Consider the following 24195-nt stretch of genomic DNA (forward strand, 5'->3'; position numbering starts at 1 on the left):
ACAATCGATTTACTCCAACCGATTCACTTGGACATCGGGGTCGATTATCAGGGGGTAGAATGCCTCTATCGTATTGCTTCAAATAGAGCTTGTTAAATTGAAACCCTGGACTCTTGTAAAATCCGCCTCGAAAGGTTGTAGGTTAAATATCCACTTGGGGAGGCTGCTTGGTGCCTTGGGCCTATCTCCGTCCGAAATCGCCGCTCCGCCCTGGATTTTCCTGCGACAACCAAAGCCAATGGATATCGACGACATTCTCGCGTCCGTCGACCGCGGCTCAGGCGCCAGTCCGGAGTCTACAGCACTGGACCACCAGCTGCTCACTCGATTTTGGGTCGCAGAACGCGCCGTCTCGGAGGTTCTACCATGGCCGGCGCCGCTGATGGAGCGCATAATGGATCGCGTGCGGATGCAGGTAAAGAGCCCTATTCAACATAGAAAACTGCCCCCGGGGAACTCATCGGAGACTCTTCTGACACGTACAGATTGAAACGATTGAAGATTTAGCCGCGTCGTCCGACACAGTCCCAACAACACCGCACACCCACAACCCAAACCTCAATCTCCGCCTTTCAATCCTCCAAACCGACCTCGCCCGCACACAGTACATCGTCCGCAGTCTGCTGCGGGTTCGTCTAGCCAAAATAACAAAATATAGTATGCACTACCTGGTCCTGCTCGCCTCGCGCAACAAAGACCCTTTCGCCTCACAAACACAATCTACCCCCTCATCCCAAACCCCAAATCAGCAGCCCGAGGACTCAGTCCCAGACATTTCAACCTTGGCGGATCTGACGCCGCTCTCTGAGCCGGAATCGTCCTTCCTGCATGCCCACCAAACGCTTCTAGCGGGGCATTACGCGGGCTCATTCATGGGAGCGTTCCCGCGGCAGCTGAGGCGGTTGGACGACAATGCCGGCGGCACGAGTATGATTCAAGGACCAGAGTTGAAGGAGGTTGTTTTTGTTCGATGTCTTGGGGCAGAGGTTCCCGTGGTTGTTGGGGAGGAGGATGGAGATGAGACCGGGGTTACGATGCGGATGGGAGATGTTTGGGTTGTCCGGTGGGAAGGGGTGAAGGGAGCTTGGGGACGAGGAGAGGTGGAGTTGCTGTGATCCCGAGCCATCGTTTCGGACTGACTGAGTAGTGATTTGGGGGTTTGGTATTTGACTTAATAGCGGAGTAGCGGCTTTCGCTCTCACCTGCACCTGGACCGGCGTTGTTTGTCGTTTATGATGATGGTATATAATTCTCTTTGGCTTCTTATTCTTTACTTGGTACCTGCTATTAAGGTCCCAGTAAAGGAGTCTGGTCAAATCATGCCTGCGAGATACTACCCACGCCGTACCAGAGCGATTCATATTGGTGTAGCGGCTATTTAAAGAAAAGAAAGAGATCTATAACCATTTCATCTCATTCAACCCGCCCTCGAAAAGACGCCAATCGCTAAACTCAGAGAGAAACACAAGCGCCAACCCCCAAAAGGAACCGGTGAGATGCGAGGACATTGGACCATGATATCGTAAAAAGGGAAAGATAAACATAAACGAGTAAATCGGGCAGACTGGACAGAAGACAATCATGACCGCTGTGATAGTCCACGCCTACGCGACATACCCATACGTGGGCGGCTCCTCGGAGACTCGCTCGAGATATTCGCGGTCGATCAGACTCTCGATGCGCCGCTTGATCATGTTGACGTCAGGAACAAAGCGAGCAGACAGTTGTGAAAGGGTTTCGGTCATTAGTTGAGAGTGCGTAAGCGTTTTTCGTTGTCTGGGAGAGGTTAGCCGGTCGGATCATATACGGGATTAGATAGAAAATCATACTTCATAATGCGGACGATGGCAGCCTCGATGCTGCCCTTACGCTCGTCATTCATCTTTGATTCCGTGTCCTTGCGCTGGTTTTGGTTCTCAACTTTGTTGGCACTGCCACTGACAACCCCAATGCGCACTTTCACAAAGGGGCTGTGGAACTCATGATTGAAAGAGAATCTATCCGTGGGTTTCACGTCCTTACTCATGGGGCTCTTCGTCAGCACTCGAGTCTTCGGGGCAACGGCGAGCGATTGCATGTTGCGAACAAGGTCATGGTCTGGGATCTGGGTGCGAGTTTTGATATCGTCATAGGTGAGATCCTCCCCATCTGGAAGATCATTGAACAACAGTAGGATCACCATGGCGTGGGTTGAGACGTTCAATTCGTAGCGTTGGACTTTGCCATTGGGGCGTATGAAAGTGGCTCGAAGATCGCCTGTACCCATGTTCGCTTGCCACGACAATTTGCGCCCACTGTGCTTGTCCAGATAAAACCTCTCGAAGCTTTGTTTGAGTGCATCAATCTCTCGCGGGAAAATACAAGGAAGCTGGAGTGTTCCCTCTTTGGTGTTTGCCATGATCTCCATCGGCCACATGGTACTGGTGAGAACGTTGACCTCCAAGTCCACTGGTTTCTGATAGGGATCACCGTTGCGCGCAATGTGATCCTTGTAGTTATTGGTAAGGTCTTCCGATATGGTCATGTCCTTAAACATAGACTCAATGCGCTGAGTGAACTGGTTACCGACCTCCATCTTCATCTTGGAAATCATCTGTCTTTCTGCATCCATGCTAGCAGAGCGTTTCATCAGAAGTCGACGTGATAAGTGTTTCTTGTAATAGGACTCAAAGAGATCCTTGTCCTTGATATAGCGCAGCAGTGTTATGCCATTGTCCAGAAGAACATCAACCTCGCTTTCCGTCTTTCCCTTAATGCCCTTCTTCAAGTTTTCGTCAAAGAAAAGGGACAAATACTCGGAGTTTCGCGGATTCAAATTGATAAATTCAGCAAAGCTCGCCCCGATTGAGCTCTGCAACCCCTGATCGGACGCGAATGCATTCTCCCAAATACCATCGAATTTCCGCTTGAGGCCGAGAATGTTGTCTACCCAACGGATTGCGGACACTGTTTGCTGATTCTGAGGCTTCTCCTTGTCTTTTGCTTTCTCGGTCCTTTTGTCACCTTTGTCATCTTTCCCTGTCGGCCGGGCCGGGGCTTGTGGTAGGAGTATGGAGGAAGCATTGATTTCTTTGCCCATTTCCACAATCCGCTTGTTGACTAAATTTGTCAATGCTTGTTTTTTCTTGTCGACCCTCTGATTGAGCAGGTACACATTTCGTAGCCCATCTAGCTGATCATGGTCCAGCATGTGTCGAACACCGGTTCCTTCGAGATTGACGACTTCGTCAATATTGGCACGGATGAGCTCCTCATCCAACAGCTCAAGGACCTTTGACTCTGTTGTGGCCGACAACATGAAGCGGCATCGCTCCTGCTCCTCGGTAATCCGTTGGGTTGCGAGGCGGCAGAACGTGGTAGCATCTCCAAATTCCAACAGCCGTTGCCCTTCTGCACGATAGAATTCCCTGCTTGTATTGAGGAAGGCCGGCTCAAATACAGTCAGATAAAGCTTTGAGTTCTCTTCCTCTGTGACGGTTTCATAGAGGCCCTCCAACATTTGGATGGAATGTCGAATGAGCGGCCGCTCAATCAGATGCCCGGAACGTTCTAATTGAATCATAAACAATATTGTGGATTCAAGCATGTCCATAACAGTCAGGGAAGAGCCGGCACGGATAGGGGATCGTATGATATGGTCTCGGAACAACGACATGCAGACGACGTAGATGGGTGGGTGTTCATGGCTTCTTACCATACGGTCCTGTGCAAGGCGTTAGAGAATGCGCACCGAACCCCCAGATTGCAAGAAACCTACCATATATAGCAGAACATCGGCAACCATGCCCATGCCGAATTGATGATCAGCCCAAGCTACTTTCAGAACAGTGAGGAACTTCTCCCCCTCCTCCCTCCTCTCACTGGACTGATCTTGCGTATCGGTGGATTTTTGGGCACGTATAAGAGATGAAGAAATCGAATCTGTGACAAGGGTTCGAACTTTGGTCTGAAGCCAGTCCTGCTCCAGTTGTTTGACTTTCTCGTAAAGATCGGGGGCCCGCATCATCAACACGATCTTATAGGCGAGGCGATAGATATCTTCATATTCAAGAGCTGCATATTCTTTCGTATTGATTCCAGTCAAGAATGACGAGAGGTCTGTCCAGATAGAATCGAAATCTTCGGTCTTTTTGGAGACACCCTACAAGTATAGTTAGTGGGGAGTTTCATGAGTTGACCCCGCGTCGACGTACCCTCTTGGGAGCTCGAATCTTGTGACGAGCCCTCATTGCTGCCATCTTGAAGGCCAACTGAGAGACTCTGATAGAGCAAATGAGCAGAGAACCCTAGAAAAGTGGAATTGTGAAGTTCGAGAACTGCGCTCTCCGCGGAGGCCAACCCGGAATATCTGTAGTTCCGACTATCGCCGACTGAGCATCGTCATTCCAGCTTTTTCTTTTCTCAACACGTTGAGTGGAATCTTTGTTGATATTTAATTTCCTCTAACTTCACTGCATCTTTCCTTGGGAACTCCCAGCATTTTGAAGGACTACCACCGTAATGCGTCCTTTCACCTCGCAGGGTCTCCGCCCATTGAATGCGTTTGTGTCGCAAGCACAATCCTACACTACTATTTCCCGCATACAACCTTCACGTTTCCTCTCCACAATCTCCCTTTATCGACGCTCAGTGCTCCCATCATCGTCTCTTCCTCACTCACAACGCCTCCTTACCCAACCTCAATGTCGATACAACTCAAGCGCACCTCGCCCTCTTACCGAATCGCCTTTGAATGAAGCAGAGCGAAATGCTGAATGGGAAGCGCAAAACGAGGAGCGTCGCAAAAATGAGGAGGCCTATCGCATTGTCTTCACCTGCAAGCCATGTGGTCATCGCTCTGCCCACCGAATGTCCAAGCAAGGCTACCACCGTGGAACCGTCCTTATCCAGTGTCCCTCCTGCCAATCGCGCCATGTCATGAGTGATCATCTGGGTGTTTTCTTCGATAAGAAGACAACTCTGGAAGATCTACTGAAGGAAAAGGGTCAGGCATTGACTCATGGTCATACAGATGGCAACCTAGAGTTCTGGGATGATGGGACTGTGAAGAGTTACGACTTGGAGGGTAAGGAGCAACTAGGATTGCCTGATGAGAAGTCGGGTTGATTTCATAACATCTTCTTGGTGGATTCGGAGCATATCAGGATGATATTTATTTTGTTTATTTTGTTTATCTTTTGTTGTCTTTATAGACAGACTTGTATAGTATGGTGAACGGCGGACTCTCCACTCTCAGCATGGCAGGATCCAAGCATCAATGAGGAAAGGATATCTTTGGGGCCATGTACATCCAGGATCACTTTGACAGGGGTCAATATTGACTCCCTACTAAATTTCAAAAGACCACTTGATCGTGTAATTTGGTTCAGATACTGGGAACGATTATGTAGCGACGATTTTTTGTACAGAAGATATCAAATTGTTCTGAAAGGTATATACAAATGCAAGTACCAGAATAAATCCCATCCAAACGCCTCGGTTTTTAGTATGCCAATAACACCATCTCATGAAACACGCAAATAGATGCCAAATTCTTTAGATGTCTACCAACCGCGTCTCTTTCCACGGTGCTCCAAGCCCTTCTCACGGCGCTTGTCTCTCTTCCGCTCGTTCTTCTTCATCTTCTCACGTCCGTACTTCTCAGGGTCGGCAACAGCGTCAATGCGACGCTTGGCCCGTCGTCCTTCACGGCGTTCCTTGATAGCTGCTTGGACCCTGGAAATTTGATCCACGTACTCGGTGGTGCCGAGCTTTTTCTGGAGAAGATCCAAGACCTCATGGCAGTTGGAAACGAGTGATTTGTACGTGTTCTGGAAGGTCTCATCCGAGGAGCGTGGCGCCGGAATCGATGGATCCGTCAGATGCTGAAGGGGAATGAGGATGACGCGGAGGGAAGGACGGATCTGCTCAACCTCGACATGGCGGATGAGCGCGGCGAGAAGCGTGATGGACGCTGTTTTGGGGATGAGAGCGTTTGCTCGGCCAGATATAGTCTCCCGGCGTAGAAGGGAGGAGATCTGTTTGAAGATATAGTGGATGGCAGATCTGTTGTGTTCCACCTTGACTTCTTCCGTTGTCTCTTCAGCTTCACTACCAGCATCCCCATCGTCATCTTCATCTTCGGATTCAACATCCTCGCCTGCCAGCTTTGGAAGTTCCAGTCCATTATGGGAACAGCAACGGCCGAGGAAGACGATGTTGCGCACACTTTGCATGGCCAGTTCTTCGGAAATCCCCGGGGTACGCAGACTGCGCAGACCGGCACGAAGAAGCTGCAGCATGGCCGGCTTGTCCAGGGCAAGACCAGAGCTTCCAGCCAGAGGGATGGAAGCGTAACCGGTAGGGGCATTTGTCTTGGCCAGATCAGCCAGCCACAAGCCCACAAGGTTGGCGGCGCAGGTTTTCACCCATGCGTGTGGGAAAAATAAGGATTCTTGGACGGACGTCCAGATGGAACTGCATTCCGGGCTTAGTGCAAGAGTGGAAGCCGTCTTGCAAAGCTTTGTGAAGAGCTGCAAGGCGAAGTAAAGAGCTTCCCAATTGCCATTCTCGTGATCATCTAGAACCGGCTGCATTAAGCCAGGAAGGATATTGATGACGAAGCGAGCCTGTTTGTCCTGGTCGATTTGCTCGGCTTCAAAGTAAATTCGCATGGCTTGTAATCCAATACTGCAGAGAGCCATGTTGTCAGTTTGCTCTAACCACGAGCGAAGGGGTGTAAGCATTGTCTTCATCTGCTCCCGATCTGCACGATTGTAGAACTCTCCCAGCAATGTACCGGCCAGCTCGCGGCACTCTGGCGACTCATCGTTCGCCATAGCAAGGACAATGGGCAGGAAGAAGGTGCTGATAATATCCTGAGCTAATTCTTGGCCGGTCTTTGAGAGAAGCGTGTGCATCGCCTCCATAACCGACTGTCGTCCTGACTGATGCTTGTAGTCTAAGTTCTTTGCGAAGAATGCGAGTTGCTTCGTCCAGCGACTCTTCGCCTGCGGGTACTCAATTAGGAAATGAACGAAGGTACCTCGAGCAAGATCTCGGGCAGAGCGAGTCTGGTTCGTCACCATCATGGTCGCGATATGGTCCATAAGCTCGTACATTTCAGGTACGACGAGCTTGCGGGACATGACGGCTCGGATGAAATTGAAGGTTACACCTTGCCGATCTGGCTCTTCAATGTCCGAAGTCAGACGCTTAAGCAGGTAAGCAAGGTGACCGTCACGAAGCTTAGTATCCTTTCTCTCACGGAGCATGGAAGAAATCAACTTCAAGGAGGCCTGCGCGGCCTCTGAGTTGGTGCTAGGAGACTCCTTGACAAGCTTGACTGCCTCGGTGAAATAGACGTGCGAGTTCTCGTCAATCTCTGGCAATGGAAGCTTGATAATCGTAGATAGCAATCGGAGAGCAGAAACCTTCACTTCCTCTTGGGCTTGGACAAGCGCATCACCAATAATGGGGATGAAGCCCGATAAGTTGGAAGCTGTCAACAGCGAATTGAACTTGTTCAGGATCGCACGAAGCACATCCATTGAGAACCGGGTCAGCTTATAAACATGAGAAGACGTCGTGCCCCTATTCTCGCCCCGCTTGGCTCCTTGCAATTTGACCAAGAAGCGCTCCTCGTATCTGGTCTTGGGCGCAGCCTTAGTCGCTTCTGTGGTATTGTCTCGGTAGGCCTCTTTGATGACCTCGTAACAGAAGACCAACATATCGCGGCTTTCGGCATCAGGGTTTCTCAAAAGACCGATGCTGATCCTTCGCATAAGGTCATCAAGCTTCTTGACGAGGCTAGAGTTGAGCTTTTCGCGTAAAAGTGCCTGCAGAGGCCTAACTAGGTTGGACAATTGGCTGATAGTTGAAATCTTCGCAAGAAGCTCCATCGAGTCGTAACTCTTGCTGCTCTTCACCTCTACCATCTTGCTGGTGTATCCTTCGGCGTCCTTTTCTTGGCCGACTGTACCAAAGGTATCATCCATCACAACTGCAACCAGATCTTGCAAACAATAATCCAAATCTCCTTGCTTGAAGTGATCAGTCGTAGTTACAAGCATGGAATGAACCGTAAATGAAAGAACATGAAGTTGATAGCCTCGCGCAAGAACATTGCGGAGTTCCTTCAGTATGTAGCCGAAGTAAACAGGGCCCAGGAGGAGAGCAAGCTCATTCAGTGTTTTCCGCGCGGTGTCACGGGAGTCTTGGGCTTTACTTTTCAGAGTAGTGCAGACATCCAAGAGGACCGGCGGGAGACGGATAGCGAGTTCCTCCTCGGGAAGAATCATCAGAAGCTTGACAGTAGTGATCGAAGCTGGAAGACGCATACTCATTTCCTTCTCCTGCTTGTGGTGGATGTACTTGGTCAGGAAAGGAATGAAATTCGTGGTCAATTCTGATGAAACCTTCGCAAGAGAAGGAACAGACTTGGCGAGCGTGCACATGGGCTGCTCGACAATATCCATCTTGTCAGCATCACTCTCGATCTGTATTTCTGTTCCCTTCTTCCGCTTCATTGCACTGGAAAGTGCATCGGACATGCGGCCCAGTAGTCTGAGGATATTCTTCTCTTTCTCCGGCTTGCTTGTCATGTAGCTGCGATACCTCCGGAAGTTTGCTCGGAATTGGCCCCATTCCAACCACTCCGAAAGAGCGCCGAGGGTCGCGACACCTTCGGCGATCAAGTTGTGGGCATTTTCATCAGGGGCATCCTCGAAGACGAAATGCTCAATCAACGGAATGAAAATGGTGCCCAGATTTGATGCCTGAATGCTACCATGGGCTGCATCTCCAGCCAGACGTCGCAATGCACGCTGCCTGCGATGTTGTTGGATATGGAGGATGTTGGTAAAGAAGGAGGCCTCTTCATCATCGCCAACAAGAAGCACATGCATGTCCTGCACCGAGGGTCTGGTAGGGTTGAGTTTGACAAAGTAGCCAATGACAGCGACGACTTCAGAGCGAATCAGTTCAGATTTCTGCCGGATGCCGTACTGTAACGAAGGGAAAAGAACATCATCAATGAGGGCTTCGAATTCTATATCTGGGTCTGTGGACGCCCTATCGATGAATCGCCTCAAACCGAAGGAGGCACTAGATCGGATAGCAAGCTCATCTTCGTCCCTCATATGGAAAAGCATGTTATAGAGAAGAGGTCTCCATTGCTTTGCGCTCAAAGTTTGAGACAATTCATCGCTAACTGTCCTGAAAGCCTGCAAACGTCTCGCATAATCAGGCTCAAGCCGTCTTGCCGAGCGAGAGTTCAGGTCTGCACACAAGTCGGCCACCACTTTGAGATTTTCGTTGTGGGTAGCAAGGGCAGCAAAAACCCGGGACAGTACTTCTCTGTTCGCATCATCCTTGAAATAATCGAACATCGAGCACACTGCCTCGAAGACTTGTTGAGCAAGCTCGGGATCATCTTTGGGGTCCCACAAAGGCAAGAAGTGCTCGAGGATCTTCAACAGTCCAGATTTGGTTCTGGGACTGACACGATCCGCAGGTTGCCGAAGCAGATATGTTGCAATACTGACAAGACTAGCCGTCTCCTTGGAAGATTCAACACAGGGCGCAATGAGAGAAAGAGCATTGACTCCTGAGTAGAGAACAGGTTTTGAGGGACCTCTCTTGAGAAGACGGCCAAGATGAGACAAAGCATGGTCCAGGTACGGCGAGAGGACCTCGGATTTAATTTGCTCAGCGGAGAAGTCAGGCATCTCTTCGGTTTCCTGCATTTTTGTGCCTGTAGACAGCTCGACCAATGGCACGAGAATCTCATCCAAGACAAAGTTCTTCACTTCATCGCGGGCTGACTCGACAGCGAGACAGTCAATCACCTTAGTCAAGACCTTGTCGTTGTGCTGCACCAAGTAGAAGGCCGACCTGGGAGCAGAGGCCCAAGCATGGAACAATCGTAGAAGTCCCGAAACGCCCTGGGCTGTCTCGATAGGGAACTGATCCATTCTGCTGTCAATCATCTCTTTAAAGATGATGCGGACGTAGGGAGTCCAATCGTGGTTCGGGACAATCGAAAAGACTAGATTTAGACAGCGTATACACTCCGAACGGATGTTTTGAAGCACAGGCAAGAGGCGTTCGTTGGGGCGATCGCTACCCTCATTGTAAATGGCACGGCATGCTCGCACCAAACAGTAGACAACCACATCCATGGTCTGGGAAGCAAATTCAGTCATACGGGTTTGGAGGGTATCAAAGACAGTATCAATCAGCTTAAGCAGACCCAATTGTCTTTTCGGGCTCGTCAGGTCTTCCTGGAAGACATTCGAGTTGCATTCGTTGTTGTCGTTGATAAGACGCACGCCTGCAAGAGGACCAAAGGAGAGCTGCATGAAAATTGCAAAGTCGTGCTCTGAGAGGTGGGAGATGGTTCGAAGAATGGTCTTTCGTCTACCGGCTTGACCAGCAGCGGCTGAGCCCGCCTTGGAAATCATCCGACCATACAGTAGTCGAAGAAGTATGGGAATGAGAACATCTCGATGCTCTTGTTTGATGAGACTGTCTTCGCTGCCAACGTGCACGAACACGGCAAGCTCGTCCTTAAATCTGGCCTCGTCCAGGATATTAAGTAAATTCTCCTGATAAGGGAGCACATTTGGATCTTTCCAAGTGAAAAGGACATTGAGTGCATGCTTCTGCAGGTCAGAGTTACCATGGCATAAGAGTCCCAATACTGCCGCATGGACCTCGGGTGCCTTGAACAAGACAATGGGGTTGAGGAATCGTGAAAATAGAGCAAGCATGGACAATCGGTCCCGGAAACCCCAGCGAATCTGCGCATCACCAGTTTCAACGTCTTCAACCTTCGCCTCGCCAGTTGGAGGCGCATCATCTTGGTCATCACGTAATGCCCAAGATAAGAACAACGGCACGATCTGGCGGGAGCGTTTTTCGGCAACGCCCGGTGCAGCATTCAGAACACGAAGTGCATGGGTTCGCGGGCAATTGGGAAGAATATCTGCGACAGTGTGGTCCTGTTGGAATTGTTGAGACAGAACATGATATGGATCTTCAGTACTCTTGGTGTTGGCAGCGAGAACCTTTTCAACCTTCACAACATTGTAACACTGGAAGTGGCTCTTGACAAAAGAGCTCTCATCATCTTCCGTTGGGACGTCGCTGGGGGCATTGGTATCCCTCTCTGATAGCCACTGGATGGACAAGTCGGACACGATCTTCTCACCCTGTGGGTTTTCACTAATAGTCTTCAAGGCAGCAGCAGAGTCATCCCAGAGTGGAGCCAACTTCTTCGAGAACAAGCCAAAGCAAAAGTAAGGGATCAGGGTGGCCATCCATCTGCGGTGGGCGATTTGAGGGTAGAGAATGGCGAGTTTTCGAATGTGCATGGAGATGGTTCTCACAGAGTCCATTGTCAGTGGGCTTTTCTCCACTTCGATGGCCAATTCCACAGGCGAAGGTTCGTCTTTCGCAATGCGAACAATCAATTCCCGAAGGATCTGAAGGGAGACTAGTCTCAGTCTATGCGACGGGCTCGCCAGATTCACAATCAAATCTTGAGCAAAGGCTTCGAGGGTGGGATGTTCAAGGTCTGCATCCTCTGGGAGAGAGGAGATGAAAGCAAGTGCACCCTCCAAAAAGACTGGCAGGCGGGAGAATTTTGTGGCAGTCGCGATGATCGGTTTCAAGAGACTTGAATCCAGCTCTCCGACTTTGTTGGCGAGTTCGACGTACGTTTTGAATCCTTGGCCAAGGAAGAATACCAGCCCCTTAGCATGGCCATCTGTGCCTTCAGCTGCACCATCTTGGAGAGCTGAGAGAAGATTACTATGCAACTTGGAAACCATCTTGTCTAAGGTAGCAGAATCTGCAAACAAGGAAATCGCGGCTGGAAGCTTTACCAGCGCATTTAAGAAAGCTTCGTCCTTAGTAGGGTACTCCAATGAATCAGTTATACGTGATTTAAAGGCATCTGGGCAGGAGATATAGCCAGATTGTGAGGCTTCGGGCGTAATGCAGCCAGCCTGATGCAGGCGAAGCAGGGTGAAACAAGTCTCCCACTCTGACTTTTGCCACGATGAGTTGATGAACTTTTGGAAAGGCGAGAGAAGCAGACTCTGGAATCGCTCTGACCCCCACTCTGAGAATGTTGTACAGAAGAATAAGAAATATTTCGAAAGCGGGCCGATGGTCACCAGGTCCATAATAGAGCGAAGGAACGGCAGCAACTCGTCCATTGGAGACATTTGAAAGGCATATGCGACGCTTGTCAGGAGTTGTGATATTGTCGCTGATGACACATCAGATGCTGACACCTGCTGAAGCAGAGATAGTTGGATCTGGTGGACCATTTTCCAATTTTGGATTCGGACACCCTTGCGAGTTGCCACAAGCAGAAACATTATCCGACAGCACTCTGAGAGATTTGGATTCGGTGTTAATTTTGAACGATCTTCAATATAAGCCTTAACTGTGTCGAGAATAGGGCCGAAGGTATCGGGAGTAGTGGCGTGCACAAGGCTGACAAGCAGACCATATATAACTTCCGCGGGATCATTTTGGCTTTCAATGGTCGGCGGCATCTGATTCAGAACACAATTGAGGATATCCATGCCATTGGAGTGAAGCCCATTGTTGACACCCCTAATAGCATCAGAGAACATGGTCATTAGTCCTTCCCTGTAGTTCTCGGTATCCTTGTTATCTTCGGCAGCTTTTGAGATGTCGTTGAAGAGGAACGAGACGGCGATCTCAAGGGGCGCTTTGTTCTTGTAATAAACAAGACCGGCCTTTCGAATAAGGAATGACATTGACTCAGCAGCGAACCTCGCCACAAATGGCTTCTGTCGCTCTTTACCGAGATATGGAGTCATGATACCCAACAATTGTCGCAAATCTGGCACTAACAAGCGAGATAGGAATTTGAAGATCCACGCAAGACATGTGAAACTCCATTCAACGACCTCAATATCGGCATGCGTTGCTGCAACAGACGACACCAGTGTCACTGCGGTAGCAAAATGCTTTTCAAATTTGACGCCCATATCCCGGGCAAATTGTGCAAGTAAACTCAGTAATGGTTCCATAGAGAGCTGATCCCTCTTCTCGATGAATTCCACCAGTAGACCCATAATCTTTTCCTCGTGGTACAGAACTTGCGCAAAGCTCTCGGAAAGAGGATTCACACGCCGTACAAATTGTGTGAAGTTGTCTGAAAGGTTCATTTCGAACCAGTGATCGAGCGCCGATCGGAAATAAGAGGATGTTTCGTCTTCATCTTCGCCAAAACTGGCGCGGCGCACGCGGTGGATCGGATCGATTTTGAGCTTCGTGATGCGCTGTGAAAATGGCTCGAACCGATGGTTTTTTGTGGTTTCGGTGCCCGTTTTCAGGCGCCTCACAGGCTTTGCTTTTGAGCCTGTTCCCACCATCTTGACGGGTCTGACGAGCAGCACTGTTCGTGAGAAAGGTACTGGTCACTTTTTTTTCTGTCTGATCAGCATGGAATACAAAAAAGTTCATCGGATCGGGACTTCCTTATTCCGCTCGGTATCAAAGTACATCACGTGCTGATAAGGATGGCCCAAGCTCCTTCTTCTTTGGAGACCCGGGATGTTCTATCCTGCACGTAGTCGGACATATCTAATTTTTAAGTGGCAATCGTGGATATTTTCGGAGTGTGGGATATCTTGGAAGTTCCGTATTTCTTGCGCTTTTGATTTCCACCACGTCCTCATCACCTCGCAGTATCCCCTGTGCCAAATTCGGTCTCCCACTGGGAAAGGCCCCAGAAATGGTCGTCAAGTGGTAAGTTTCATCATGCATTTTGCATGTGTTCTGGTAACTGAACCAATATATAGCATTGTCATTGGCAGCTTAAATGGCCAAATTCGGCCCGTGTTCGCCAAGCTAGCTAAGTTACAGCCAAAGCAGAATTTCTCCTTCGCAATCATTGTCGGTGATCTCTTTGGCGACGGCTCAACTCAAAATGAACTCGAAGAGATCACTGCCCTGATACAGGGAAATATTACTGTGCCATGTCCAACCTACTTTACCCTGGGCAACCGACCACTTCCCCCTCAAGTGGTCGAAAAGATTGAAGCAAATGATGAAGTATGCTCCAACCTATTCTTTCTAGGAAAGCGAGGAACTCTGAAGACTACTGAGGGTATCCGCATTGTTGCTCTTGGTGGAAATATGGGAGAGGTAGAGGGACGATCCAAACCTGAGAGCAATGCCAGTGGCAAATTCCAGCCGAGCTACAGTGAATCTGATGCTCGTGCACTGTTCGGAATTCACAAAACCGACATTCTCATTACCAATCAGTGGCCTAAAGATGTCCGTCTAGGATCTAGCCAGATTGTGTCTGGAGATGAGAGTACTGTGCCGTCTGAATTACAGTGCCTTGCTGATGTCTGCGCGACCTTGAAACCCCGGTACCACTTTTCTCGGTCAGATGATGGTTTCTTCGAGCGTGAACCTTTCTTTTATATGCCAACGGAGGAGGGCCAAGATGGTTACCAAACCACTCGTTTCATCTCATTGCCGTCCTTTGGTTCAAGAAAAGATGCGTTGTATGCCTTCAACTTGGACCCAACAGCAATCCCCCCAGCTAGTATCCCTGTAGGCTGCACCATATGCCCTTGGTCGGCCGCACAAAGCAAGCGCAAAATGCTACCGAGTCAAAAAGAATCATTTCAGCGCTTTGCTCCCTCCGACGGAGAGAGAGATCCGGGACACAAGCGCCGACATAAACAACGCGCTCCCCCGCCAGGTCCAGAGCAGTGTTTCTTCTGCCTCTCAAATCCCAACATCGCCACCCATCTCGTGGCGTCAATCGGTAACGACAGCTACATTACCACTGCGAAGGGACCCTTGCCATCCAGCAGTTTCTACCCTTCTCTAGGCTTCCCCGGCCATATGCTCATCATCCCCTTCGAACACACCCCGACAATCGACCTTATTTTCGATCCAGCAACCCGAGCCTCAACTTTCGCCGAGATGCAGCGGTACCGCGAATCCTTACACCAGATGCTGAACGAGCGATCGGGAGGCAAGCTCGGCGCCGTAACCTGGGAAGTGAGCCGCTCGGGCGGTATTCATACGCACTGGCAATTTCTCCCTATGCCAGTGGAAAAGATCCGGAAACGGCTTGTGGAAGCTGCATTCCAGACTGAAGCCGCAAATCTGGGGTACGAGAAGTTCAGGACTGTGCCCTCCCGCGACCAAATTGACAAGCACAATATGGACGATTATTTCCGCGCTTTTATCTGGACGCCTGCGCACAGCAGTGAGACTGAAGCTGCAGGTGAATCTGATATGTGGTCTGCACCTAGCCACAAAGGCGTTTACAAGACTGAATCCGGGGAAGAGAAGATAACTATGTTACCGATCCAGCCCAATAACCGGTTCGATTTGCAGTTTGGTCGTCGTGTCATGGGCAAGTTACTTTTATTGGATCAGCGCCTTGATTGGAAGGATTGCACGCAGACGGAGGAGGAGGAAACAAAGGATACAGATGCTTTTAAGGAGGCTTTCAAAAAACATGATTTCACCATGGAGATGGAGGAGTGAACATTACGTGGCAAGTCTCTTTTTGCGCTTTCCTAGTTCATACATGACAAATGTGTGGCATGGTGGTCGTGAGTTCTTTCTCCAGAGTGCCTCTTGTCTTGTACGATTAAATGTGACGAATGAATCTATTTTTGGAGCCAAGTATCCGAAACAGCAAGAAATATATATATATGAATATTAGGCAGACAGCAGACCCCGAAGGACTGAACCCTGATCGACCCCCTAAGTACCTACAACTAGTATTGGCGAGATCAAGACATCAAGGTCATACAGAGCCAAGCCCATGCGTCCCGATCTGAATACATGGATTTGCCTCATTGCTAGACAAGCCAGGAGCACAACTCAAATGCGTACCTAAGACAATGCGATGGACTTGATCTACACTTGCGATCCCTCGTGGCAGGTACAAATATCACACAAGTCAACTTGAGAATGCTAGAAGATTCAAGTGAGGTGAGAGGAAGAGAAATAAGAAACTTCGTATGTGAAGTGAGCGGGACAAAAGACAAATACAGCCAAATAATGGTATCAAAAATGCAGAAAGAGAAGTGGAAGGGGAAAGAGGAAATAAGAGAGAAGAAATAGTCGTTTGGTTCATGAAACGGCCTCGATCGACGAAGCTTATACTCAAAAGTTGCTGGAAGCATTGGCAGTAGGCTTTTTACCGCTTTGCAACAGACTTGGAGGTCTGGAGTTGTCGGGCTCAGGGATAGGAGTGATATTGGCGTGAGGGTTATAGGTATTGTACTCTGAGGGCGAGGGGGTAGAGAAAGCCGGAGGAGAAGAAGTAGTAGCAGCACCTGGGGAAAAGGCGCGGTATGAAGGCTGGGAGGTGTATGTTGGCGGATACTGGCTGGAGCCGAATGAGGCTTGGCGCTGGAAGCCTGGTGTTGGGTTTGTGCCTGTAGAGTGGTCTAATTCTGAGGATGGGGAGAAGGCCATTGGCACCGGGCTGTAGTTCGTGTGTGGTTTGTATGCTGCTGCGGGTGAGGGTGTTGTCACGGCGTGATAGCCATTCCCTCCAGCGGGAGAGTGGTCGTCGTATGAGTCTTGGTATTGTTGCTGGTCATAGGGATTGTGGACGGGGGCCCCGGCGGGCGATGTGAGGCCTGGGGGATGCGGGGCGTACGGGTCTTGCACTCTGGTTCCATAAGAGGCCGATGGGCCTGGAGACCGTCTTCCATAGGCATCAACCGTGGCGACTGGGACTGATATCCCGGGCGAACGCCGTTCATAGGGATCTTGAGTAGGAGCCAAGGCTGCTGGGCCAGGCGATCGTCCGTATGGATCCTGCGCAGCATTGAGTGACGCGGCCGGGCCTGGTGATCTTCTCCCATAGGGATCAATGGCTACTCCAGGGGAAGACACGCCGGGCGAACGTCGAGCATATGGGTCTTGCATGGGATTCAATGCAGCACTCGGACCAGGGGAGCGGCGCGCATATGAATCTGTAGGCGCGAAGCCTCGGTATCCTACTGCCGTGATGGCTGGATTAGGCGAATAGCCTGAGTAAGGGGCGCCAGGGGCACCAGCACCCTGCTTCCGGTCCGGCGGATTCAATGGCTCCATTTCCACGTCGTCACGATGATTGAGGTCTTCAACATGCTTGTCGACAGCTCCAGCCCATGTTGGCATCTCGGGCAGGGCATCCTCATTAATATGAGCGGCAGGGGACTTCGGCGCATCAAACCGCGCAGTCAGCTGCGCATCACGGAAGGAGGGCGCATTCGGTTGCTCACTACGGTAAACCGGTGGAGCCGGGGGCGCTTGATAAACCGGGTTGGGAGCGTGTGGTGGGTGTTGGTGGAACGGAGGGTCGTCAAAGTGCTTGGGCGTTTTGTTTCTGCGTCTGCCTGACGGACAGCAACAACTACAGCAACACTTGCAGCATTGGTAGCCGCAACAGAGGCAATTGAAGATACATGCTAACACGGCGAGCAGAATCACAGAACCAACGATGATACCAACGATGACGGGCCACCTTGCGCCGATGGATTAGCATGGTCTTGAATTGGGGCGCAAATGGGGAGCGCAAATGGGGAGCGCAAATGGGGAGCGCATGTCCCCTCCCCAAGCACAAACTTACTTGCAATAAGATTCGGTCATACATTTGTCCCAACTGGAAAAGGTCGATGGAACCGACTGGAGATCACTCGCGGTATCTCGGGCCCACAGTGTTATACAGTTCTACCGCAAAAGTTTCCGTACGACCCGCACCCCATCAAATATATATCTCCCATTTTTGATTTTAGCAAATCGAACCTGCTAACTTCAATTAAATACTATACCCCCAATTTATATAGTAAAATTATATAAAAATATATATTAGATAGGCAATTGGACATAGTATTTAATTTATATTTTTAATATTTAGTATACCACCCATTTGCCTCAATTACTGCCTCAACCCTGCGCCCCATGCTCGAAATCAACCCATCAAAGTAATCCTGGCCTAGCATCGCCCATGCAGCATGAATTAACTCTTCGAAATGATGAATCAGATCTTCTTTGGGACCTTCAAATTTATCAAGGTCCGGATCAAGGCGGTCGATCATTTCTTTAAGTTTTGCCCATGCATGTTCAATAGGGTTCAAATCAGGTGAGTACGGCGGCCACACCATCGTCTCAATTCCATTCTCCCACAACCAATCACGAATAATATGCGCAGTATGGATTGGAGCATTATCGTGCATAAAGATTCGCGTCGAATCCATACAAATTTGGGGTAAATTCTCCTCGAGAACCTCGCGATACGAGAACCTTGAGTATCCGTTGCGTGCTGACTCCGAGTCACGATTCATTTGGAATAAATCGGAGCAACCACCACCGAATATTGCTCCCTAAATCATAATTGAGATATTTTTCGACTTCGAGTATGTGGTAATATGTTCTTTTTTCCATTTTTTATTTCGGTGGTTGATGAAAAAGACCTAACGGTAACGCTTCCCTTTCCCGATTTTAATAGAGCATTCATCGGACTAAACAATCTTCTTCTAGTCATCCCACGTCCAATTTCGTCGCTCCAAAGCCCAATTAAGGCGTAGCTCGGCGTGTTCCGGTTTTAAATATAGTCTTTTTTTCGCTTTCCAATGTCCGTAGCCCGAGGCTTTGACCATTCGAAGAAGGGTATCGTCGGAAGCAGTTAAGCCACTTTGTTCGCGGATTTCTTGATAGGTAATAAAGGGATCGTTTCGAATCAATCGAATAACCATAGAACGGTCATCTGCTGATAAAATCGAGGGGCGACCGACGCGGTTTTGATTATTGCCTTCGTGTCGGAGAGGTTCTTTCTCGAGGGTATACTGAATTGTGGATTTGGATAAACTGAAGTGCTGGGCAATTTTCGCGATTGACAGGCCTAGCTGGGCTTGACCAAAGATCTGACCCCGGAGATAGGGAGATAGCTCATTTCCCTTTATCCTATTAGAATTAATAGGACGTAGAGGGGTCCTGGGAACCATGGTGAATTTTTAAAAACCATGGGTTGGGAGAAGACGCGGGTCAAAAATGTAATTATTCGCGAAAAACGCGGGTGTGGACCCCCGACCGTACGGAAACTTTTGCGGAGGGACTGTATTTGGCGGACTCATATTGGAAAGGGATAGCGGGTCCGTGGAGCGATAGAGGGGGATTCATCCGATTGCCAATGATAGCTGCAGAACAGCTGCGTGCAATTCCCTCTAGACCAATGCGATCGATATGAGATGCGGTTCGAAAGTACAGGTAAACTGTAGCGCATGCGACAAACGAGGTATAATGGTGAGCCCTGGGTCCGGGGTAGCGAGAGAGCGGGGCGCGGATGTGCGAGTGTAGCGACGATAGATGCAAAGGCCACACAGCATTGACTCGTTTCAGCGAATGGATGCGATATTTGTTGAGCGAAGGCGTAGATCAGCGAGTTCGAAAATGAGGATTAAAAACGACAGGCAGCAAGTGACCAAAATAGACCGAATTGCCGAATAGAGAGAGAGAGAGTGTGTGTGTGCGCGTGTATGTGTGAGATCCAGGGCCAACGAGGAAGCGCAATGTTTCAAAATGAATGACACAGCGAGACAAGCGCTGCTTGTCTCGGGGAAGAAGAGAGATGAGACGAAGAAATGGCTGAAACACTGAGAGTTGAGTAAGGGTTGACATCGAACCCATATGTTTCCCCTCCACCTATCACATTCCCGCGGGAGACGGCCAACGACAATCTTCATTAATCGAGTCCACCGTTTGGCGATCTCTCGTGATTTAGGGAATGTTTACGGAGTGAAGATGATACGTGTCTACCATATTAACGGAGGGAATTATTGAGATTTTTTGTTTCTTTCATTCTCACAAAGGGAAATCAAACATTTGTGGACTGGTGTCTCCTCCAATTACCCTTTCCAGACCCATTAAATCTCGAGGCGAAACATCCAGGGAGAAATTCCCAGAGGGAATTCTCAGTATGTACAGCTGCACAGCCATGATGCAATATTAAAGAGAGCCTCCGCACTATCCCAAACTGTTCGATGAGGGAATCCTAGCGTTGGACAATGCATTCAAATACAAATGCTGTTTGCAATGACTGAGAGAAGCGGTTTGCGAGTGGAATAGCGTCAAGCATCGAAATGCGAATCCGACACAGCGAGGAATATCGCTGATTCCACGGTAGAAAACAAAAACTGTACAGAGAAAAGGCCGCATGGTCAATTAAAGGGCGTTGATATGGTCAAACGAATGTTCGTAGAGAAAAGGAGATGCCAAGGTGTCGCGAGGAGAATGTTCGATAGAAGTCGTCCAGGGGGTATTGTTTTTTTTTTCTCGCGGAAAAGCCCCATTGGGAAATATCAGAAATTGGAAAGTCGGCGATGGTAGGCCGAAGCGTCTTCATGCGCATTTTCAGGTGCGAAGTTGCGGGATCGTAAATAGACATATGAAATGAGGCCACTCGAGAATCGGACGGATCGCGAGAGTGAGTTGCCCAGAGAAGATGGTGGGGGACGGTCATAACAAGATGTGACAGACATGGGTTCTGCCAAGTAAAAAAAAAAATTGGAAAATGGAAGCAAAGACCTTGGATGAGGAGGGTCTGCGAAGGAGAGGACGATGCCAATTGCTGGTATCAAAGAGGTAGAGAAAAGGTGAGTGGCGCAGTGTGTAGTCCAGCACTGACACCAACACAGATCAGATCTCTGCACAACCCGAGTAGGGGAGAGGCAAAAAGGGAAAGATAGAGCTTGGTAGAGAAGCAAAAAAGAGAAATCCGCCATAAAGGATCTGAAAATGCATCATCCACAAACACCGCGCTCCATAAACAAGAGGAGAAAAAAGGAGAATAAAAAGGAAACATATGCAAGGCCGTGCGAACTACCAAACGAAGGGTAGTGGTGGGTTAGTTTAGTATGAAAGCATCCGGCGGCCGGGTGTCCGGGCCGGGACTGGACTTTGGGAGAAAGGGGAACTGAGGTAGCGGTTTCGCTCGTTGTCTCCAAGACGGCAACGCCCTGTTGGACTGTCCTCCATTTGGGGAGACTGTTCACCGAAGGCGAAGGTCTGGGCCCGATTCAGCTTGGAGCGCTGTTTGACCTTGCCAAGTCCACGCTCACAGGCGAATTCATGCTCCTTGGCGCTCATTTCAACGTAGTTCTGAGGGAAACAGAAGGAACGGTGTTCAGCGAAGAACGAGCTGTATCCACCATCGAGAATGTACATATCTGGGTATGTGAGGTTGGGGTATGTGTCAACGTTGATGGCGCGATCTTGATGACGAAGATATTTGGCCATGATGGGAGCGCGGTGGGCAGAGTACTCGCAGTGCAAAACGAGCGCTGTGCGAGCCTGAGGGGTACTAAACAGTTCACCAGCCAGACGGTCCTTGTCGTTGTAGTTCAAAGCGCCGTTGATATGACCGCCTTCGTATTCATACTCGAAGCGGCAGTCAATGATCAAAATTTTATCGAACTGATCGCTGAACTTGCCATCCATGAGTTCCAGGAGAGTGCTCTTGTCGATGCGAGGTAGAGAGTCCGCGCGATCCTCAGGGATGAAGTGAGGCAGCTTCATGCTGGGCGGACTCGAAATGTCACTGATGGACTGGACGGGTGTATTTGTCGCTACCTTGGCCTCTTTATCGGCAAGAATATCTGCTGGGTGCTCAAACATGCTCAACGATCGCCGACACTGCTTGCGTGGGCGCATCAAAGAATGAGACGGTTTGCGGATTGAGTTTGGGGCGGGAGAGCCGTTGCTGCGGGCATGGTGAAGTGACGGCCGCATACGGGGCGGGGCCAGGTGGGTTGATGAGCTGTTGCGAGAGATGGGTCGCTCACGAGGAGGCGAGTCACCAAACATGTCCTCCAGGGAAGTAGATGTGCTGAGAGACGTCTTGGCTCCGGTTCCAAAGCGAAACGGCGGGGCTTTGCTCTCCGGTGCCGGCCGGGTCATTCCAAGCTGGAAGGACTGAGCCTTGCTGCGGGCCAGATTAGGACGCAGGAACGTAGGCCGTTTTCTCCTGTCGATTGGAACTCCGTGTTAGCCAAACCTCAGCTCATTCAGTGGCTGGCTGACAGTCACGTGCACTTACTCCGGAGGGCATAAAGGCGATTCCATTGGAGATGCCTGCAAAGGACTGGGCAATGGAGATGCCAATGGCGATTCCATCGGGCTCCCCCGGGGGTAGGAGACTGGAGTTCAATCTCTGCAGCAACGAAGAACGCCGGTTTGTGAGGTAACGGCGACATGTCCATCAGGTCCATAGCCGGAGCTGGTGAAGACGCCGGAAGCGGTGGGGTGGTCATCACATCGTCTATAAGCAAGATCAGCAACTGGTGCACTCTAGCACCGAGGGCTTGGTTTCTTACCATGTCCGCTGGCTTGGCTGAGCATGCTGGCTGTGAACAAAGACCGCCGAGGTGTGGCTAGTTGCGGACTAAATATAGAGTTAGTACAGCTTTGTTCCTTTGACACTTTGAAACAAAGGCCTCGGGAAACGTCTGGCAAGGCACATACCTCTGGTCGATATGAAAGTTTTGGGAAAGATCGGCAGCCAGACTGGCAGTGGGTGAAGATCCCCGAATGGACTTGCTGAAGTAGTCCGAACCCGACTTCTTCATAGACAATTCCTTGAAATTGAAAGGGTTCGCACCAAATCCAGACATTGGGCCCAAGGAATACGATGTCGAAGCCTCAGAACGAAAGCAATGACCAAACATAACCGAAGGAGGCTGCATTGCAGCCAGAGGTGAAGAGTGCTCCATGTCCGGTCACAAATTGCAACTGGGCCAGACGCTAACGTTGTACAGTTCGTTCAAGAGAGGTAACGGATGGAATAGACGGAACAGTGGCACTCAAAGCCTTGCCAAGCAAGTTTACCCAGCACTAGGTCCTACAATGAGGTCCAAAAAAGTTGTGTCTCGATGCACGTCTCCACGTTTGCAATTTCAACGTTATGGGTCCCCACGATCGCCGTGACAACCAGTCCGCCACAGAAAAAAAAAGGAAGAAAAAAAAAGGTCCAAGGTCCCAGACCCTAACCACCAACGGTGAGAATTGTATTGTGCTGGCAAGGAAGCTTAGAGAGCCATGGCAAGAGTTCGGAGGATTTGGAGGTCAATATGTCGGCTGTGATTGGAGGGGTTGGGGGGGGGAGCTCGTGGGTGCTGCAGGAGGGGAAGATCCAGGTAGTCTCAGAACCGGGCACAGAACAAAGCTTAGAAGGTTGAACTCCTAGTTGTCGAAAGAATGTCGACAGAAAGTATGAGAGAGAAAAGAAAAGAAAAGCAGGAACAGAGCGGTTTGAAGAAAGAACTGGTGAAGCTGAAGGGATGGGCTTGTTGCAATGGGCAACGCAGGTGGGGAGGATCTCCGGGATGTACAGTACTGACGGTAATACTGCGATTTCTCGTAATGACCGGGAATTTAATATTCGGCCCAAAATCCAGGTCAGATTTGGCTTAGTTTGGGACGGGGGTTTCAATTTGGAGATAAATGGAGGTCAAATAGCAAGGTAATCGAGGTAAATGGGAGGTATGGAGCATCAAAACAGCTAGTGGCTGTCCCTATAAGGAACATTATGCAAATCGTCCAAATGGCCTACATTAATTAAAACCAGTTTAGAAACTGTGGAGGAAACCAGGTACGATCTTCTGCGGTATGCACAGAAGACGCAGAGAGTAAAAGATAGACACTCCATACTCTGGCTAGGGGCTTTTTCTTTTTTTGGGGCGTTTTTTTTCTCGTTGCCGGGGCTCCCTTGCCGCAGCAACCCAGCGCCTATCAGAGCCCATCACGCCCTTTGCACCAAAGTCCCTACGTTGTCAGGTATTTTACTCGCTTTTTTTTCTGTTATGGGGAATCTGGTCCTAGACCTAGGTATCGAGGTAGCCAATCTGCTCCTCTTCTCTGCTTCCACGGTTCTTCTGTACGCAATTGTATCCACCGAAAAAAAAAAAAATTCTTTTTCGTCTTTCCCGTGTGTGCCGTCGAAGCTGAAAATGAAATTTCCAAAAAAACAAGACCCCAACAAAAGAAGAAAGAAAAAAGGGAAAAAAGGAACAAGGAAAGGAAAACGAACGGAAGAGATCGAGTCTAATGCGATCTCCACTTTCGTCCACGTCGGAAAAAAATTAAAGCTGTTGCTGCAAGTGATATGAAGCAAGGGACCGTCGATGGAACTAATGGGAATACGGA

At 49.7% G+C, this 24195-nt stretch overlaps 8 protein-coding genes across 8 annotated transcripts; 3 read left to right on the plus strand and 5 right to left on the minus strand.

Annotated features, from left to right (window-relative positions):
* Positions 1-238: 238 nt before the first annotated feature.
* sld5 (putative GINS DNA replication complex subunit Sld5) lies at positions 239-1115 on the plus strand (the record flags this gene model as incomplete). Its single annotated transcript, XM_057177836.1, has 2 exons — positions 239-415; positions 486-1115. 2 exons carry the CDS (start codon positions 239-241, stop codon positions 1113-1115), a joined length of 807 nt encoding a protein of 268 aa, XP_057029580.1.
* Positions 1116-1604: 489 nt separating this feature from the next.
* On the minus strand, positions 1605-4238 carry N7457_006794 (cullin family protein; the record flags this gene model as incomplete). Its single annotated transcript, XM_057177837.1, has 4 exons — positions 1605-1776; positions 1830-3703; positions 3758-4141; positions 4194-4238. 4 exons carry the CDS (start codon positions 4236-4238, stop codon positions 1605-1607), a joined length of 2475 nt encoding a protein of 824 aa, XP_057029581.1.
* A 262-nt stretch (positions 4239-4500) lies between these two features.
* Positions 4501-5106, plus strand: N7457_006795 (DNL-type zinc finger protein; the record flags this gene model as incomplete). The annotated part of the gene is made up of 1 exon (XM_057177838.1): positions 4501-5106. One exon carries the CDS (start codon positions 4501-4503, stop codon positions 5104-5106), a length of 606 nt encoding a protein of 201 aa, XP_057029582.1.
* A 437-nt stretch (positions 5107-5543) lies between these two features.
* Positions 5544-13397, minus strand: N7457_006796 (uncharacterized protein; the record flags this gene model as incomplete). The annotated part of the gene is made up of 1 exon (XM_057177839.1): positions 5544-13397. One exon carries the CDS (start codon positions 13395-13397, stop codon positions 5544-5546), a length of 7854 nt encoding a protein of 2617 aa, XP_057029583.1.
* A 362-nt stretch (positions 13398-13759) lies between these two features.
* N7457_006797 (CwfJ domain protein) lies at positions 13760-15540 on the plus strand (the record flags this gene model as incomplete). The annotated part of the gene is made up of 2 exons (XM_057177840.1): positions 13760-13773; positions 13827-15540. 2 exons carry the CDS (start codon positions 13760-13762, stop codon positions 15538-15540), a joined length of 1728 nt encoding a protein of 575 aa, XP_057029584.1.
* A 627-nt stretch (positions 15541-16167) lies between these two features.
* N7457_006798 (uncharacterized protein) lies at positions 16168-17542 on the minus strand (the record flags this gene model as incomplete). Its single annotated transcript, XM_057177841.1, has 2 exons — positions 16168-17389; positions 17463-17542. 2 exons carry the CDS (start codon positions 17540-17542, stop codon positions 16168-16170), a joined length of 1302 nt encoding a protein of 433 aa, XP_057029585.1.
* Positions 17543-18533: 991 nt separating this feature from the next.
* Positions 18534-19001, minus strand: N7457_006799 (uncharacterized protein; the record flags this gene model as incomplete). Its single annotated transcript, XM_057177842.1, has 1 exon — positions 18534-19001. The coding sequence occupies one exon, from the start codon at positions 18999-19001 to the stop codon at positions 18534-18536; it is 468 nt and encodes a 155-aa protein (XP_057029586.1).
* Positions 19002-20904: 1903 nt separating this feature from the next.
* nimT (putative tyrosine protein phosphatase MIH1) lies at positions 20905-22763 on the minus strand (the record flags this gene model as incomplete). Its single annotated transcript, XM_057177843.1, has 4 exons — positions 20905-22018; positions 22081-22312; positions 22368-22435; positions 22516-22763. 4 exons carry the CDS (start codon positions 22761-22763, stop codon positions 20905-20907), a joined length of 1662 nt encoding a protein of 553 aa, XP_057029587.1.
* Positions 22764-24195: the final 1432 nt, after the last annotated feature.

This window comes from Penicillium paradoxum, assembly GCF_028828445.1.
Source record: "Penicillium paradoxum strain IBT 22861 chromosome Unknown utg000006l_segment0_segment0, whole genome shotgun sequence".
Classification (NCBI taxonomy): Eukaryota; Fungi; Ascomycota; class Eurotiomycetes; order Eurotiales; family Aspergillaceae; genus Penicillium; species Penicillium paradoxum.